Source organism: Miniopterus natalensis, chromosome 5 (assembly GCF_054644295.1).
Source record: "Miniopterus natalensis isolate mMinNat1 chromosome 5, mMinNat1.hap1, whole genome shotgun sequence".
NCBI classification, from domain to species: domain Eukaryota; kingdom Metazoa; phylum Chordata; class Mammalia; order Chiroptera; family Miniopteridae; genus Miniopterus; species Miniopterus natalensis.
In genome coordinates, this window is record NC_142085.1 from 43,127,989 (window position 1) to 43,147,589 (window position 19,601).

The 19,601-nt window shown below is 36.3% G+C and overlaps 1 protein-coding gene across 1 annotated transcript; it reads right to left on the bottom strand.

Moving 5' to 3' along the window:
* Nucleotides 1-793: 793 nt before the first annotated feature.
* AKIRIN2 (akirin 2) lies at nucleotides 794-19,393 on the bottom strand. The gene is made up of 5 exons (XM_087817498.1): nucleotides 19,091-19,393; nucleotides 5,059-5,202; nucleotides 3,086-3,235; nucleotides 2,041-2,112; nucleotides 794-1,526 (listed from the first exon to the last, which is right to left on the bottom strand). Exons 1-5 carry the CDS (start codon nucleotides 19,323-19,325, stop codon nucleotides 1,516-1,518), a joined length of 612 nt encoding a protein of 203 aa, XP_087673624.1. The 5' UTR covers nucleotides 19,326-19,393; the 3' UTR covers nucleotides 794-1,515.
* Between the last annotated feature and the right edge of the window lie 208 nt (nucleotides 19,394-19,601).

Sequence of the window (19,601 nt, forward strand, 5' to 3'; positions counted from 1 at the left end):
AAATGCTATTCCACTATATCCTTGTTTCTCCGCTAGGGACTGTTTTCTCCACCTATCCCAGCATTTGGCAGTATCTTGAGGTACATTTTAGTTGGCACAACTGGGGGTGGGGGGAGTGCTACTGGCATCTAGTGGTAGAGGCCAGAGATGCTGCTCAACGCCCTACACTGCACAGGACAACCCCACAAGAATGATCTGGCTCAAATCGCCAAGTGTTGCAGTTGAGATTCTCTGTGTTAGTCCATTCAAACCAGGTAGAATCATCCCCCTTCCTTACTTATGGCCACCCTATGTTATATCCACATTTCTCAAACATTTAATGGACATGTGAATTACTTGAAGATCTTCTGAAAGCCCTATACCTCATTTTGGCCTCATTTTAAACAAAGACTTGGTAAAATATAATCACCAAAGTTTTTAAAAAGGAAAAAACCCTTTGCTTTCTTCAACAAATTCGGTCAATTATAAATATATATACATGTAAATTCACTGAAGCATTTCCACTTACTTCATTATAGGAAAGCTTTGTTTGAAAAGCATGTATTGAAAGTGACTTTAATGCGCTTTCATACATTGTCCTTAAAAACCACACAAAATAACTTGGATTCTACTGATATCTTTGAAGTAAAACTTCCAAAGCTGTTAAAACTGACCAATTCTGTAACATTCTATCATGCAATTTGGAATCAGACTCAGTTTTTGAAAATAAGACTCAAATCTTAGATTTGGTAAATCAAATTATTGATTTTTAAATCTTATCAGAACATTAAATTAACTGATTCCTGGAAAATGCTTACATTTAAAACACTGGCTTTATTCAAATACTACCCATCTGTACATTAAAAAACAAGCAGATTAGAAGTAAATGTTTTATTCCAACTAAATTCCAGTACTACAAGGGCAATAAAACAATGATACACTGGGGGGGGGGGGGATGCAGCAATAAACATTTGTTAAAAAGACTGATAGAATAAATAAAAGCTACCAAAAAAAAAAAAGAAAAAGAAAGAAAAATCATATAAACCCATTTTGAAACCCCAAAAAGAAATGCCCTTCTCCTTCACTATTTCACAGGAAGCATTTGCTTAATAATGTCCTGGGATTACATTCTAAATTAATAACTGTTTACAGCTTGGTTGTAGTGCACAATTAAAATCACACTAACTTCATCTGAAGTATCATTCTACAGTTTTATTTACACAACCAGTGAAGGGCATGTTCTTAGAATACCAGCTTTAATCCTTTTCAAACATATTAATATAAGAAGCCAAATTGTAATGATACAGCAAATGAGACCAATGGAATTAATACAGGTAGCAAAGGTCCATATCCAGGTGGTACTGACATCAGGGTAATTTCCAAAACCAGTTGCTGCCTAAGAGTGGTTGCCACTGAGGAAAGCTTGAAATAACCTGTATTCACAGGGGGGTATTGGCATTGCTGCATGTCATAATTGGGACCTCTTGCAACAATTCAACAAGGGACAAGGCAGCCCACAAACGCGGAAAATGTGATTCATGAAACATCTAAAGGGGGAGAAAATGAAAATTAGTGCAAAGTCCAATGCAAAATTCTAACACATACCAGATCTTTATCCCCAATATTGCCCTAGGTCAGCGATTTTCAACCTTTTTCATCTCATGGCACATATAAACTAATTACTAAAATTCTGTGGTAGATAAATTTTTTGCCGATCAGACACACACACACGCACAAATACATAATTTTGATTCATTCACACTGGACAGCTGTTGTGTTGTCTGCTGTAATTTTTTTTGACAATCTAAGGGAAAAAGAAGTCAGTGCCCCTGACTAAAATAGGTATTGCATGTTTTAAATATTCTTGTGGCATACCAGTTGAAAATCACTGCCCATATTTAATTATCCAAAAATAAGCCTTAGTAAAATTTCCTGCCTATTTCCTGCAGAGTTTTTCCATGATTTTCTGTTTAATTCTCTTCTTGAGTATGAAGATAATTATAATAAATGTCTTCTCCTTAAAAGACTGTCTTGTTTTCAGTTCATATATACAATACTTACAACTAGCAGGCTGTTCTCCATATCGTCGCATTATTTGATCATGGGTAAACTTCACAAATGCATCATATTGTTCTACAAATAAAGGTATATGTAAATTACATGACTTGCAAAATGCCCTCTGTAATAAATGAGAGCCAGATAAACTCTGAAAAATCCAATATGTATAGTGAAACAATTCTAAGTTGGCACTTAATCAGACACATAACCTCAGTAATAATGATAACATATCATATGGGAACCTACATTTTAGTCTAAAGCACATGACCTCATGTATAGGCTGGGTAGGGCATATTTCTTAACCTATTAAAAATAAAGGGCTTGAAATAAAAAGATGTCTTTCTACTCTGAAAGTTTATTATCAGTGGCCTATAAATGGCAAATTTACTGCAATGAGAGAAAGTAAAAAAGAGCTTTAAAAAATATGATATATCCAAAGAAACATCCACTTGTAACCTAATCAGGTGTTACAGAAAAAGATGTCTCATGTAACTAAGTAAATTCTCTTGCCTATATTAGCCTTGATTTAACCATTTAATCAAAAAGCTTATAATATTGTTATCTTGTAAAATCTGTGGCATAATCAGGGTGGAGGGATTTTGATTGTTACCACATGTAACAAATTTTATTTACTGCACTTACATTATCAAATTTTACTAATTTTTTTTCTTGATAATTAAGACTGTAGCAGCTTGATCCTCTAAAATGATGTACAGTGCCAGTTAGATTATTTCAAGACAAAGTTGATGGCAAAGTTACCATTAAAGATATCAAGTCCAAAATCCAATCAAATTTACATTGAAAGAAAAAACTAGTTCACTAATACTGGTGCTGATCTACATGGCTAACAAATACTATTTCTTGAGATCACCTAAGGAGAGCCATGAGCTATAAAGAGATTCATTTTCTTTCTTGAACCGAAATTCTCTGGTTCTTAGAAAACATATTGTACCAGCGTATAAGAAGGGTAATTTAATTGACATGAAATATATGTAGAAAATAATGCATTTCTTACGGTGAGTTTCTGGGAGACTAAACAAACTCATACCTGCAAGTTTTGTGTTCAGTATTTCTTCATACTCTTCACGAACTTTCTCTTCACGTTCTTTCAACAAACGTTCACAGATCATCCCAACCTGTCGTAGAGTGAATAAGGGCTGTTCTTTTTTTAATGGTGAGGATGTTGCAGATGAAGTCCCTATATGTAACATGAAGAACAAAATAAACACACCTGATTTAGAGCCATCACAGAAAGCATCTTCCAACTGAAGAGGTCTCATTTGAATATTTTGCTGTGACTGAAAAAACAGCAAGATCCATGCAATAAATATCAGAGAATAACTATGAAGATGAGTGGAGAAACTACAAAATATAGAACTTAATAAAGTTTTTGTTTTTTAATTAGTGATATTAGTTAGGAGACCACTACGTAAAAATAAATACTGAGACTATATTCCTAATATTCAAGATTAAATTTAATGGTTCAGAGTCCTTAAAGATTATTAATCTAAAAGCTACTTGGCATAATTAGATGATACTTGGTATAAAAGATTTCTTCAGCCCTGGCCGCATGGCTCAGTTGGTTGGAGTATCATCCTGTACACCAAAAGGCTGCGGGTTCAATTCCCAGTCAGGGCACATACCTAGGCTGTGGGTTCAACCCCCAGTTGGGGTGTGTATGGGAGGCAATCAATCGATGTTTTTCTCTAATAAAAATCAATAAAAATATATCCTCAGGTGAGGATTAAAAAAAAAAAAAAAAAAAGATTTCTTTAGAATGTATTCCTCAAGTACTACTTAAGGCAATTTGATTTTCCAAAATCAACATTCCTTATTTCTTATAAAGAACATCTGAAATTAATCTTTTTGAGAACTCAGGATTGAGAGTCATCCATTTTAACACTGATGCAAGTATTTTATGCACATACAAATACATGGATTTGCTATCAATAGTTCTTCCTGCTCTGTGTGTCTGTCCATGGTATAGCCCCAATTCCTTTTTTTCCACTTGTTCCTTATAACCTGCATGGTTGGTACCAGTTAATTAACTGCTTCTTAGAGCAGTGTCTATCACAAGAATAAAGTATCCCAGAGTTTTACTTTATTTATACCATCTAAAGTAGTGCATAACTACACTAAGGCTATCTTTCAAATTCCCAGCTTTGTTAGTTCAATCTGCCTGTTAATTGACCTACAAAATAAACAGACTAATGAATGATGATGATCTTCACTTCCTGCAGATATAGTCTAGTCTCTACACTCATACCTCCCCTTACTACATTTCACCCATTTATACCTGCCCTCCCAAATTGGCAGGAATGCTGTAGAATTTAGTTTTGAACAAGGTTATGTTTCCTAATCTAATTTTACTTCACTGTTTTATAGCCTTTAAGTGCTTTTTATTTTATTTTAAAATTCTACCAGGTTTTCCTAATCCTGCTGGGAGGGAAGGGAAAGAAGGTAGGCAAATACTGTCACAAGAAAAACTATTTTGCTGAGAACTTCACTTAAGCTAAGAGCCACTTCTGATGGCTTTTTCAGTAAGCTTATTTCCCCTTCACTTCAATAGCCTTCATTTTCCTGCCATTTAAAAAGTGTATTTGCAAACTACTCCCTCCAACAAAAGGTAGGTATAAAAACACTGGATCAAAATAATACACGTTTAGCAATCTATCCTAACAGGACAAGTGAATCATGAGGGTATATGTATAGAGACATTTTTGTAAATAGCAAAAATTCTAAGCCTGTTCCATTAATGGTTAAATAATTATGGGAAATCTATAAAATGGCATGTACATATATACCTAACAGGGAAGCACATCGTATATTATTATCATTTTTTAATGGAGGCTGCAAATCATAGCACTTATTTTGTACCATATTTTTAAAAGATCATGCAATACTTGAGTAAATGTTTTGTTTTTTGTTTTTAATCAAGGGGAGAAATAGGAGCTTAAGTGTACTAAAGGATTACTTTTTCCCACACTAAATAATGTTTCCTTTCACTTAGTTTATTATTACCTGGTGAAGCTGGTCCACTGAGGAGAAATGCATGTGGCTGTGCATCAGAAGTACAACATGGATCCGTCTGTTGGAAACTAGTTTCTAAATGTCTTCTCTTCTGCATGCGTTTATACTCTTGTTTTATGTTGTACAGAATTTGTTCTAAAAGAAAAAAGTTAAAATTTGGCAAGAACTTCCAAGTTTTTTAAGAAGGGTTGTTTATATCAATTAGCCTATGGTAAAACTGGTTCTATTATACATCATTTTACTTAATGTGAAAGAACCTGTCAATGATGTGAAATTAAAAACTTACTGTACATCCCAAGAAGTTAATAATTACAATCTAAAGCAAAATTAAAATTGAAAGTGAGAAGTGACAGGTTAGCAAAATGACAGAATACATGAGAACTAAAAAATTATCCTACATTAGTCACAGCCATTAGTATGAAGCTCAACAGAACCTATGACAATTAGAGCATTAACAGCAAAGTTTTGTTCCGAATATTGGGGGTAAAAACCCATGTAAAGTGCTTGGTATATTATAGGTACTCAGTAAGAACCACTGTACACAGTGCCATTATCTTCAATCACAACCATGGAAACGGGTAACATTATATCAAGCATATCCCTTAGGCCAGTATGATTCATTTTAGAACAATTTCTAATTCAGAACAGTTCCATTTAGCCTCTCCAGAAAAAATCCTTCCCTGAGGTTTCCATGCCCCCTCCAAACAGACTTTCTCACAACCATCACAGTCCTAAATTAACAGGCTATCCATCTGAAACTACAACAAGTCCTTGAATAACATCATTTCATTCAATGTCGGTTATTTTAAATAACACTGATGGGATGCCAAAGGAATTTAACTCTTGTTTATATTAATTAGCCTATGGTAAAACTGGTTTTGTTATATGTCAATGATGTGAAGTGATGACTTACTTGTACATCCCAAGAAGTTAATAATCCCAATCCAAAATAAAATTAAACAAAAAAGAAAAGTTGTGGTAACTAAGAGGCAATAATATGATTCATAAATATAATGGAGTGTAACTTTAACAATCAATTATACAAAGATGCATTAATTTAAACATTAACTAAAAACTCAGCTGAAGGCTAAAGATTTTTGTAAGATGAAAACAATCCATTTTTTTAAATATTTCATACTGGTGACTTAATTATCTTTTCTCACTTTATACTGTTTCCCCAGTAAGAACTTCTAAGGCTTTTGAGAGATAGACTAAGCAGACATCAATCAGTCCCTTGAACATTTTAGATTATGCCATTTCATTATTTTAAATGAAAAAAGGGGGAAGAAAACAAATTGGAAAAGATATACTCAGTGAAGGTTCCATTTATGGAAATTTTGTGTGTGTAAACAAACCTGTTTACATATACATGCATGTGCAGTGTAAGTATAATAAAATCACACTTTGGAATAATTAACCTTTAGGGTAGCTATGTGAGGGATGCTTTAGCTATATTTAATATTTTTCAGAATGTTAGCATTTGTTTATATCAAACAGTTATTTTCAGTCTTTATTCATTTATTTAGAATAGTTTATAATTTAAAAAAGTTACCAGTGTGAAATAAAATGGCTGTTTGAACAGTTAAGCACCTTGACAGAAATGAGTTTCCTAAGATTCACAGAGGTGTCCAATAAACCTGGTGCAGCGCCCTATACCAGCCAGGACAAGCTCATGTATCCTTATTTTTTTAAATAAAAGAACTCTTTCAGTAGCAATACTGTAAAAGGTTTCAGTTATGATGGTCTGGTCTCATTCATTTATCACTTTCTGCTGAAAACTAACATCATCCTGATCAAAAGTGCCATTCAAAGCATCCTAGTTTATTCACCAGAGATTTCAAATGTACTAGGCACAGAGTAACTTGACCAGCAACATCTTCTGTACTACTTAGTCTTTGATCACCACACAGCTGTTCTCAGATTACTTTAATCTTCCTTTTGCCTCACAAAATCAATCAAAGCACATCTAAGATGTACAAAAAGAACAGTTCTAACAAACAATTTGTTTGTTTGATAGTCTCAAAAAAGATCTAGCCTAGGATTAAGATATGGTCAAACTTGCCCTGGCTGGGTGGTTCAGTTGGTTAGAGTGTAGTCCTATACACCAAAAAGGTTGCAAGTTTGATTCCCAGTTGGGGCTCTTACAGGAGGCAACCAACTGATGTTGCTCTCTCACATTAATGTTTCTCTGTCCCCTCCCTCCCTTGCTCTCTCTAAAATCAATAAACATATCCTTGGGTGAGTATTAAAAAAAAAAAAGATATGGCCCGGCCGGGCGTGGCTCAGTGGTTGAGCATCGACCTAGGATCCAGGCGATCAGGGTTCGATTCCCGGTGAGGGCACATGCCCGGGTTGTGGGCTCGATCAATGACTCTCTCATCATTGATGTTTCTATCTCTCTCTCTCCCTCTCCTTTCCTCTCCCTGAAATCAATAAAGATATATATAAAAAAAAAAGAAAAAAAAAAGATATGGTCAAACTTTTAAAATGTTAGCTTTATTAACCTCCATATCATCTTAAGCAGCATCAAACAAGTTAAGAAATTTTTAAGATATAATTTACAAATTAATTCACCAATTTAAATGTATAATTCGATGAGTTCTGAAAAGTGCATACATACAGTCTTGGAACCACCACAATCATAATAAAGAACTTTATTACCCCCCAAAGTTCTCTTATGCTCCTATTCACCACCTTCACCACTGCCACCTTTACTCATCTACTGTCACTATAGTTTTGCCTTTTCTAAAATGTCATATAAGTGGAATCATAAAGTGTAGATTTTTGTGTCTGACTTCTTTCACTCAGTAAAATACTTGATTCACACAGTATGTAATTCCTTTTTATTAATGAGAATTCCATTGTGTGTGTTTGTGTACCATAACTTATCCATTGACCTTTTAATGGACATTTGGACTGTTTCTAATGTGGTGCTATTATCAATAAGGCTATTATGAATATTCATGTGCAAATCTATCAAAGGACAAATTTTCATTTCTCTTGGGCAAATACCTAATAGTGGGACTGGATGGCCTGATTATATGGTAAGTGCATGGCTTTACTTTATAAGAATCTGCTAAAGCATTTTCCAGAGTACTTATACCAGTTTGCATTCCCACCAGCAATGAAAGTTCCAGCTGCTCCACATCTTTGCCAACAACTTGATATTGTCAGTTAAAGAGCTGAAGATTTGCCTGCACTGCTTTTTACATCTAACAGGATGTATCTATGTCATCTAAGGCTCAATGTGCCCTCAAATGCTCTAATACATGTGACACATGAGTAAGTTATGTAGTGAATGGTCCAATTTAACTTAACCAAGATCTCAGCAACACAAGTAGCAAACAGCTAACTACAAGCCTCAAACTTAATCCTCAATTTATCTCATTTCAGAGGTATAAGCAGTTTTGAAGTTGATAACTCAAGAAATTTCTCCAGGCTCAATTTAATACCCCAACACACATTGTAAGCTCAAGCTAGACATTTGTGTGACTTAAGTTGCTTCCATACCAGTTGGATATAGGGCCTTCCATATATCAATAAAGTACCTATGTCCACTTAATCATAAACTACTTAAATCTAGCCATCTCTTATCAAATTAGCAAGTGACATTTTATTCCAAGTACATGTAACATCTTACACTGTGTCACCAATAGTCTGCAGTCCATTAAAGAAAAAGTCAAAGTTTCACTTACATGATCAGTTGCACATTTGAGTTTTAATCATGCAGCTTTCATACTTGACCAGGAAAAAAAATGAATTTGCAACAAGTCACTTGAGAGTAAAATATGTAGTTACCTTCATGACAATCCACACGACAAATGGTTCTATATCCCTTTTCAAAAATCCTAAAAACTGTATCACTCTTTTACAACAGAATACTGCTAAGACTTTCTTCTACTGTACTGTACTAGATTAAGTGAAAGTCAATATTAGCAAATTCTATGACTACTATCATTTTCATTCCCAAATCTAGTAAATGCCACTGAGATTGGGAATAAAATTCTACTCCTGTAACAGGTAGATTATCAACGAGACAGCACTTAGTCCTTTGGAATATTAGAAGAAGAAAAAACCAAACAGAAATAGAACCAAAAAAACCCCCTAGGTAAATGTGAAAAGAAGGTAGCCCATAGACACAGACAATAGTATGTTGAAGGCCTGGGGGAAAGGGGGGTATTTTAAAAAGTGAAAAGAAAAGGCCTGGCTTAAAGGATATAATCTACTTCCAAACTGTTTTACTCTTAGTTGTCACTAATTATTATTTAAAGCCTGAACACAATCAATAAGGTCAACAATAGAAACAGGAGAAAGCAACTGATAGGATGAAAATAATAACTGAGTTGATGAGGGTAAGAGAAACAGCAATAAGATGGTACTGAGAGCAAAGGGAGAAATATGGAATTAGAAGTAACTAAAAATGTGTTTAAATGAGAAACAAAAAATTGTGGGAGGGGAGGAATCTTTTTCCTAGAGTAGGGTCCATAAAATGTCTAAAAATCTGTGACACTAAACTTTTGGTCTGGACTTGCATAGACTTACTGTTTTCCTACTGACAACATTAACAGATCACACATTAACTTTCATTAACAGTTTTAAGTTTACGATTAGTATAAAACCCTTTTATTTAACATTATATGCCAATTTCCATATAAAACAAAGTGAAAGTTCATTTAGCCAGATGACTCAAACAGTGGGGTTAAAATAAAATCTTAAAAAGTCTTTCACCTCTAGGCAGGAACACAAATGTAATGGAAAACCTGAACACAATTAAGTACAGAAAACCTGCAGTAGCCATTTAGACCTAAAACTAAGAAAATGTTTCAAATAAAATAACAGACCAAATCTAAAGCTCTTAACTATATACTAGACATTGTCATGTCTACTTTATAAATTAAAACAATTAAGAGTTGCTAATGGAGACCCATCTTTCATGTTCTTCTTGAAGAAACCTTAAAGACAATGTTCTTATCCAGACAAGAACTATCTAAGTAAAAAGAATGTGCTGATGCTGTTTTTAATTCACTTTAAAATTATTGCTATGTCAAAGGGACATGGAACCAAATTTTGACATAAAATTGTAAAGTTATATCTACAGTTTTAACTTCTATTTAGATTAGCATGAATCTTACCTAACAAGAATACAGTTGCACACAATTATACAAACATTAGGATATTACCTACAGTGCTTTAAAAATTCCATTATATAATATTTTAATGTTTAAGAAACATTCATTGGTATCCTAGAAGAGGAAGAAAAGCTATAATCACTACTGGTCAAATTCTATTATTTCACTGGTACTATAATAGCCAATGATTATTTGTTTGAAATGATTCAATCTGTTAAAATCCTGCAGGCCTAAGTATAAATTTCACAAATTAACCGCACAATGGGAGTCACTAATGCAAGGAGCCCAACAATGCTCTATCAGCAGATGTCTCCTCCCAGATATCCAAGATTTAATACCTCTATTTTACATTACACTAGATTCTAAAAGGATATGTTAACCCTGTTGTTTTTGCTGTTCAGCTCTTTACGATCTGCAAGTATCTCTTCAAATAGCTTACAAGCTAAAAAAGTAAGAGTAATAAGAACCCAAAAAACAGTAAATGGGGAAGAGAAAGGGGAAATTGAACCATCCAAATTCAAATCCCAAAGCATCCATGTTACAAGATACATTTAGTGCCAAGGCAAGAAGTACAGCTTCAATTCCAATTGACCATGGCCATCAAGATAAGGCAAAGCTTGGAAGGACAGAGAGCAGGCTCCCTGAGGACCCTAGGACAGCACAATCAAGCTGAGGAACACACCAGTCTTCTATAACAAGTTATTGGGGCACCCAACACACACACACATTGAGCTATAGCATACCTGGAAACCAGGCTGCAAACTGATCATTCAGTTCTCAAGTGCTTTTAAACTTCAAATGAACACACAAATCACCTGGGGATTTTTTTTTTTTTAAATGAAGACTGAGGAATGGAGCTTCAGACTTTGCATTTTTGAGTTTCCAGGTGAAGCTGCTGATTGGTAGCAAGGCTGGAATTCACTGGCTTCCATCTACTTTACTTTACTTATTTATATTACTTGACTGGAACTATGGGCATTTAAGTTTCTATCCACTGCTTAAAATAGTAACTCCCCTACTGTGGCAATTAAAAAGAAAAGTGGTTGGTTTATTTTTTATTGGTCATACTAGGAAATGGAGGGGAGAAGAAAGGCAGTAACAGCAGAGGTTATTACAAGTATAAATATATTTAAGGTGTACTAAATTCACCCTGCCACCCTCACTTACATGACTATTCTAGTTCTATGGTAGACATACTCCTCCCTAGCAGGAAAATATTCTGTAAATCAATTTGAACTTGATTGTGCCTACACCTCAGGAGACTCATTACATGCCATTAACATACACATATTAATTCATTTTTCCTAACGCAGCTTTCTTAAAATCCATGTTCATTATGTAATTTATAGTGAACAAACTCATCTGCTTTTATAGCATGTCTGCTTTTAAAAAGCGATTGACTATCTCTCACTCCAGAAGGAGCTGACTGGAAGCCCACAGACATCTTTTGTTTATCCCATACATATTGTAAATTAGTTATGGATACTTTAGTCAACAGACTTCACAAAAATTCTGACTGCTGGAAGAGGGAAGGCTACTGGGAAGATCTGACAATAAAAGGTCCAAATTCTCAGTGGCCCAAACTGAGAGGAATGGTCTGAACTACAGATAAATTAGAGTCATCTGTGAGGGGAAACTGAAGTCAGAAGCATGAATGTGATTGCTAGGGACTATTCAGCTAGATAGAAGTGGATCTGAACCTATAGCTAAGGAACTCCTAAATTTAATGGCTACATGAAGACAGAAGCAGCCAGAGAAATGGAGGAAAACAGTGTTGTCACAGAAAGGAAGAAAAAAAGTATTTTAAAAAAAAGGGGAGTGGGTCAGCAGTGTGCTGTAAGAAAGGTCAAACAAGAAGAGGATTCACTGTGTGCCATGGAAGTCACTGGTGACTTGACAAAAGCTGTTTGAGGCACAAATATATTCCAAGTGATTTGGGAACCCAAGAAATGGAAATAGACTACATATTTTTTGAAAGCTCTTTGAATTAGGTTTTGAAGTGGAGGAATCTGGATGACTGCGGAGGAAAATGAGGATGTTTTACTTTATAACGGGGAATTAAAAACCAAAGCAAAGGTCTGGTTGGGGGAGAAAATTAGTCAAAGAAAACATTCCTTTGGAAAGAAGTGGGATCCTTCCCCTCATTATGTAAAGTGCTTTAACCATGTATGCCACTTAATCTTCCTCAATGATACTAAAAGGAAAACAAGATAAGCACAAATGCTGGTAGTGTTGATATGAGGAAAAAGGAAGAATCTGCCGTATATTGGCTTCTATTTTCTTCTGTGAAGTACAAGGCAAGGTCATTCACTGAAATAGCAGGATTGCTGGACAATGTAAAAAGTCACACTTGAGGGCGTTCTATTGTGATTGTTTTCGGCACTCAGACAGGAAAGCTCAACCCTCAAAACAACCCTAGGAGGGAGATACTTACTATCACCATGTGCACAATTTTATAGATGAGAAAAATGAAGCTTTTCTTCAATGTCAGCTGGATTATAGCAGAGCCAACCATCATCTCTGGGCCTAAACTCTTAATATCCACAATATCCACTCCCCTCTCCAGTACTGTATTACTACAACTAGCCAGCATTCCACAATTACCTGAAGTTACAATAAATCACAATAAGGAAAGCTAATTTTAAAAAAACAGGGTGCCAATTATACGAGAGGGATTACTACCATGTATTATTGCTACTTCATATCCTAAAAATTCAAACCCTGTGTCTCTTAAGAAGGTAGTAACCAAAACAAAGCATAATTCTCATCTACCTAGAGCTCTGAAATGATGATCACTGACTATAACAGAACAGTTATAACAACTCTTCATGTTACAGTTAGATATTTACTTAAGGGATGCTTCAAGAGTCTCTAAATTGTCTCCTCTCAGGATAGGGACCTATATCTAACTAGAATGTTTTATTGGTATTTTAAAGGTGAGGAAGTATTCTAAATTGGCAGATCAGCATTGCCATACAGTACTGATTACAATGCCAGCCTCTGATTATGTACTATTTTCACCTTGGCCATGGATGAGTGGTCAGTGAGCATCAGGTTCCCCTGTTCTGTCATAGCAACCTAAAACCTTCAATACTTTAAACCAATTATACACTTGGAATTAAAATACGTACGCTGATAAAGCATAAAGACTATAGTAGTTTTTTACTCAAGTTTAGCTAGCTAATAAAGTATTAGCAGTTGCGGCTTTATCAGTCCCTCCAGAGACTTTGTGTTTTCTCTGCCTAAACAGCACAGTATCTGGAACTCAAATGAGGTTGGTAAAAGCTAGAGCAAGTGATTTCTAGATAAGTTTAGATTTTTAAAACAATGTTATGAGAAACCAGGTACTTATGTAGACCTGGAAATTAAAAATTTAGTCAAATCCAAAAATTATATTAATGGAAAGATTACAATTTTAGTAAAATAAAAATGTTGCGAAGTACCAGTACATGTGAGGATGATTTGGCCTATGACAATTGTGACAAAAACTTATGACTTATGATTTTTAAAGAGAGGAAGAAATTAAGTTATAATCCAAGACAAACTACAAGTGTATTTATTATGAGCTGTTTTTCTAGTACTAGAATGTTAAAAACCATTACCACTCCCCCAAAAACTTATCATCACAGGAAGACTACACAATCTGGAATACTGCAAAACAAAATTCTGATCAAAAGGCCCAAAATAAATATAAAAGTTGACAACCTGACATACACTGGAATTTTAATTTACCTTCAAGGATAATCTCCGTGCTCAATATAGCTGTCAACATCTTATGACGTGAGAATTTTTTTTTAACTTAAAATAATGCAACTTTTAGAAATAAAAGATCAGAACTTCATAATACAAAATATTTTCTCCTAAAAATCATGTCAAATTTTTTAAAAATGTGTTTCTTCAAATGAGCCAATCTTTGAAAATGGTAAAATCCTTGTAAATGGGGCTATTTCAAATATATTAATGCACATAATCCATGTTTACGGTCATTGTCCAGAAAGATGAGGGAATACTAAGTATACTTCAAGTGCCTAAGGAAAAGTATGGTTCAAAGTCTTCACCAAATTGCTGTATTTATTATCTTTTTTTTGCATCACAATTTAAAAAATATATTATCGCATATTATAGCTATACTGTCACAAAAGTCTTTAAAAATTGGTACAGAATGAGGGCAGAACTAAATTTTTTTTTTTTTTAAACTTCAGCATCTCTAAGAACCTTGGGAAATGCCAAGGCTTGATTCACTCATACTTTTAAACTTTATTTGTGATTAAGACATTAACTAAGAGGAATGGTATGGCAGAAAAAAATTAACTTTGGGGGTTATTTTCAAATTATACAAGACCCATGTGACCCACCCACCTCAAAATCCAGGGGGAAAGTCTTATTGCTACAAGACTGCTGCTGATGGATCACATTTCTCAGGCACGTTTAGAAGTTAATATTGGTAAGCAGAGTTCTAGAATCCCTACACTCAGCAAGAAAATTAAAGATAAATCTCTTAAACTAAATTCATTTGTGAAGACCTCTTTACCATCTGCAGATGCCAGACTGGTTCATATAGGCTCAAACAAGTATTTCACCCTTCATACTTTTTTGAATTTCAAAGGGAAGAAATTCATCGTGGTTTCACATATTCATAGAGAACATACTGTGAGTCAACAGTACTTGCACTGTTAAGGCCAAGACTGTAAGGACCACAAGTTGCTGGTTAGTTCAGTTATAGGTTATTTAAAAAGACTCACCCCCAACACCATTATCTAGTTTCATGAACCAACTATCCAAGAGGTCCAAACTTAACCCATACTATTATTCTGAAGGAGAATCAAAAGTTTCTTTTCAAATAGGAAAAACACACAAAACCGGGAACTTCTACCAAATCTCTTATTCTGAACCTTTCAAAACAAAAGCATTGCTATCATTGTGTCCACCTGGGTCTACCAAAACACTTAGGAAAGACCTACCTGAGTAATACACAGTATATTCTTTTACCCATAACGTCATTCAAGGACTGAAGAAACTATTCTTTACATCTCAGATTATATCTCGGTGGCAACCATGGTAGCTAGTAGCATCTGTATCTAAAGGGCTAACTAACTTCTCTCTGATCTAGCTATGTTTACCCAATGTTTTTCTGTGCTCAATTTAGGCTTTATTTTTTTACTTTCAAAACAAAATAGCTCAATAATGAATACAAGTGCACTCTGCTTTTAATGGCCATAAATTTACAGGATTCTTTAATGCATAGAACTATGAAATAAATGAAGCTACACACACAGTCCTAAATAAAATATCAGGTTTAAAATCCCAAGTACAAAGACCATAAAAAGAGTTTATTTGCCAAATCCACTGAGAAAGTAAAAGCAACTTAACAGCTGTCTAAATAACCACAAAATATTAAAAACACTTCTGGTTCAATATAAATGACATCTGAAGTGAAATGCAGCCTCCTCCAACAGAATCTCATTTGTTTGCCTAGAACCATTTATACTTCATTTAAGCCAGCTGGTGTCTGTTTGCAGGCATGCATCAATGCAAACCCTTCCCCATTCACAAGCTGCAATTTCCATTTTTAATGGCAAGTTTCCAGCAAATACAATGAGTCCTTACACTGGAATTTAACTCTTCATCCAACTCAATTCCAAAGGCAGACAAAAGCAATGGTAACAAGACAATGTGTACAAAAGTGCCTAGCAAACTCAGAAATAGGTTGACATTCACAGAAGGATCTCTTCACCAGACCCATTTATTCATTCATTCACTACACAATTACGAAAAACAATGTGTTGGATTTGACTGACAGTCTCTTGTAATGTTGCATAATATTTTGGTTTTATTAAAATAATTTTGTTCTTGGGAATGTCATGACGATCTTTTGTCTAAATATAATATTCTAAAATGTCTAAAAAACAAAGTGAGATAGATAGAAACCTTTAACTATTTTCAACCAACTTACCAGGGTGAGTACTGACACAGCTACTAGAGATCTTCATTTCCCCAATTAGTCAATGATCCTCCCCTCCCCAACCCTCCGCTCCTCACTTGATTTACCATTTTCACATCCACAGTATTATAAACTGCTGACACCCGAGACCAGGGATAGGCAAACTTTTTCTGTAAAGGACCAGACAGTAAATATTTGAGCTTTGGGGAAAAAACAGTTGGTCACAACTACTCAACTCTGCTGTTGTAGCCGGCAATAAACAATACCTTAAAAAAAAAAAAAAAAAAAAGGGAACGGGTTGGCTGTGCGTGTTCCAATAAAACTTTACTTGCCAGCCCTTCCCTTTTTCCTGGTATGAGGTTGCAACAGTTTGAAAAATATTGATTTACATAACAGTCATCAAGTCAAACTTTGGAATCATCTTCCTAGGCCTAAAATAAACTAGGGTTTAAAACAGGTGTCCATTTTCCTGAAACTACTAGTAAAGCCACAACATGACTTCAGCTACACATCAGAAGACACTCTAAGTATCCAGAAGAACAGTGATAATGATTAATTATATACATGCTCTGAAAAAAATTCACTTCGGTACTCTAGCTCTAAATTGTTTAAATTTCATTTGAATTCACAGAAATGAAAGGAAAACAAAGAGTTTCCAGAGTCCCAACCTCAATTTCTAAGTCACTTTCCATTTCCAATCCTAGCTACTTACTTCAGCTAAGGATATATGGGCATTCACTTTTGTAAAGTTTAAAAATCACCACTGTTAAAATAGGAATCTAAAAATTAGGTGCTTGGAAAAGTTATTTCCAAGTTTGGTGACAACAAAACTGGGAAGCTCTTTGATACCTGCACAACACTGCAGCTCCCATTATGACAACATTATTACAAAAACCACACATGAGCATACCCCAAACTAGCCATGAAAATACAAGGCCAAATTGCATGTAAAGTGTCATTCAAAATTAGTTAGAAAAAGCAAATTTTAGCAATTCAAAACTTTAGCAATTTTAGCTGCTTTTCTCAAGTCAACTTATGTTAATATTCAAATTAGTTGTAATAGCTAAATAACTATTAGCAAACTCAATAAAACTCAATTACAGTGTGATTTTACAATTCAGGATATGATCAAACTTCAGGAGTAGATGTCAGAAACACCTTGAAGAACAGAAGACAGCAACTATTTTGGAAAATGTGTGCTGGAATCAGCAGGCTTAAACAATTCCAATTGTTTTACCATCCACTTAACTGAAACCTGAGATAATGTGAAGCAAATGCATTAGTTTATGCTACAGATGAAATGACAAATTTGCCAAAGATCACAATTCTTTGAGTAAGTTCCTTTCAAAGTGAGGACAAATGTTGTAACTCCTGGCAGGTTTACCATATATATGCTCAAGACTATTTTACATTTTAGCATTGAGATATACTTTAACTCCCAAACCTAACACTGGATTAATTCACCCTGTGGACTGAAATTTATTGCTGGTTAGCTAGAACTATTTTTAAATGGCCTAATTAGTTAAGTACAAGTTCCATGGTATCACTTCAATTTTACTAAAAAGACAAACTCTAAAAATAATGTTCATCACTAGGAGCTCATTCTTAATTGTTTCTTTTTTAATGTAAAGCCTAACCAATAAACCAGTAAATGCCTTTATATAGAAGACAGCTTAGGTATGGTCACCAAATAAAAGTGGAAATACTCTGAAAACTCTCTACAACTGTACAATGTGTATACTCAAGTTAGATAAAATATTTAAGAGAGAAAAAGGGACGCCCGGTATTATCTGGGGGAGGGTATTTAAAAATCTGACCTGAAAAAGACAAAACTAGCCTAAATTAATTCCAATGGAAGTTACTAAGCACAGTGGTATATACTACCCAGATTTTTTTTAAAGCTAAAGATAATGAAACATCTAATCAAGCTATTAAAAGGCTTTGTCTACAGGTCATATTATTATCAAAGGCTCACACACAAAGGAAACAGACTTACAGTATCAGTCCACAAAAGCCTGTCCTAGGACTGTACCGGGGGCACCCGAGGATTTTATAAGTACATAAAAATGGCATACACATGAGGTACAAAGCAGCCAAGAGGCATTTCCCTACAGTCACTTTCAGGAAATGTTTCAACAAGAAAAGCAAAAATAGTCTGAAGTCCCTTGGAATCGTGGGTTAATTTATTATTCTCAAGGCCTAGGCTTTCTCCCAACATAGTTTGTTGGGCAGAAATAAAGCACTTCCAACTAAAAGCAACTACTCAAACCCAATTTTCGATACAATTTGCTTTTCGTTAAAAGTTCAAGTTGCTCAAGGTCTAGAGTGTAGTGTGATCATGTTACAGGACTCGGGAAGAGCATTTTCTTTGTTGTTGACCCTGCTAGGAAAACAGGTCTTGACTCAGCCGAAGTGGCGTTCTTGTGGGTGATTAATGACAGGCCTAGATCTCGCCCCAATGACATCCATCCCCACCCCCCCACCCCCTCTGTACTAAAATCAGCCATGTCTGAACTGGAGGAGGGGCTGCCTCCACGCCTGAAACCACCCAGTCCGAGCTAATAGCTGCAACCAATCGATTCGGGGAGATAGACATCGAGATTCGCGTAAAATGTGACCCTTCTCTAGCCTAAATTTATGAATAATATCGCCCTCTCTGATCATTTCCGCTGGGGCTCTCCAGACTACGGAAACACTCTATTCCAGTCATTCGGCCCCAATAAAAGGACCTTCCTCTTCCCCACAATACCCGGCAAGGCACAGCCCCTCCCCACCCCACTTCCCGACGCCCCCTCCCCGCCCCTTCACATCAGGCCATTTCCATTGTGTCTCCGAAGCTGGAGGAGTTAAAGAAATGTGGTCGCCGACTACTTTGCTAAGAACTAGGGCCAGTCCCGCACCCCCACCCCGGAACCCCACTTGCCACCCCGGCGGCCGCGGGGCCGAGTCCCACCTGTGGTGAGGCGGGACGAGACGTCGCCGAAGGGGGACGGCTCCATTCGGAGATACTTCTGCGGCGAGGCGGCAGCGGACGAGAAGGCGGCGGCGGTGGCCGCGGCCGCAGACGACGGGGAGGCTGCGGCCGAGGTGGGTGCCGACAATGGCGCACATCGCCTCCGCTTTGGGGACGCCGGGCTCAGCAGCGGGTCGAAATCCAGAGTCCTTTTCAGAGTGGCTCCGCACGCCATGGCCGGAGCAGCCGAGCTGCCGGGCTCGGGTGGGGTTGAGAGGGGTGACGGGAGGGGAGGGCGAGGGAAGGAGGGGAGGGCGGGGGGAGGGGGAGGGGGGAGGGCGAGGGAAGGGTAGAAGAGCGGGGACTCGAGGAGAGGCTAACCGACGGGCTCAAGAGCAGAAAGGCGTGTGGCGAAGCGCCGGTGAGGTGAGGCGAGACGCCGCTGCCTCCGCGGCAGGGGCAGTGGCCGGGGCCGGCACCGGTGGGAGCGGGAGGGGCGGCGTCGCCAGCT

Bases quoted from the DNA above. Each gene is read 5' to 3' on its own strand.
- AKIRIN2 (XM_087817498.1), bottom strand. From the start codon at position 19,325: ATGGCGTGCGGAGCCACTCTGAAAAGGACTCTGGATTTCGACCCGCTG. The intron at 3,236-5,058 runs GTAATAATAAAC...TGTTACATATAG, and splicing joins CAGTGGACCAGCTTCACCAG to GGACTTCATCTGCAACATCC. The intron at 2,113-3,085 runs GTATGAGTTTGT...CTTTATTTGTAG, and splicing joins ACTGAACACAAAACTTGCAG to AACAATATGATGCATTTGTG.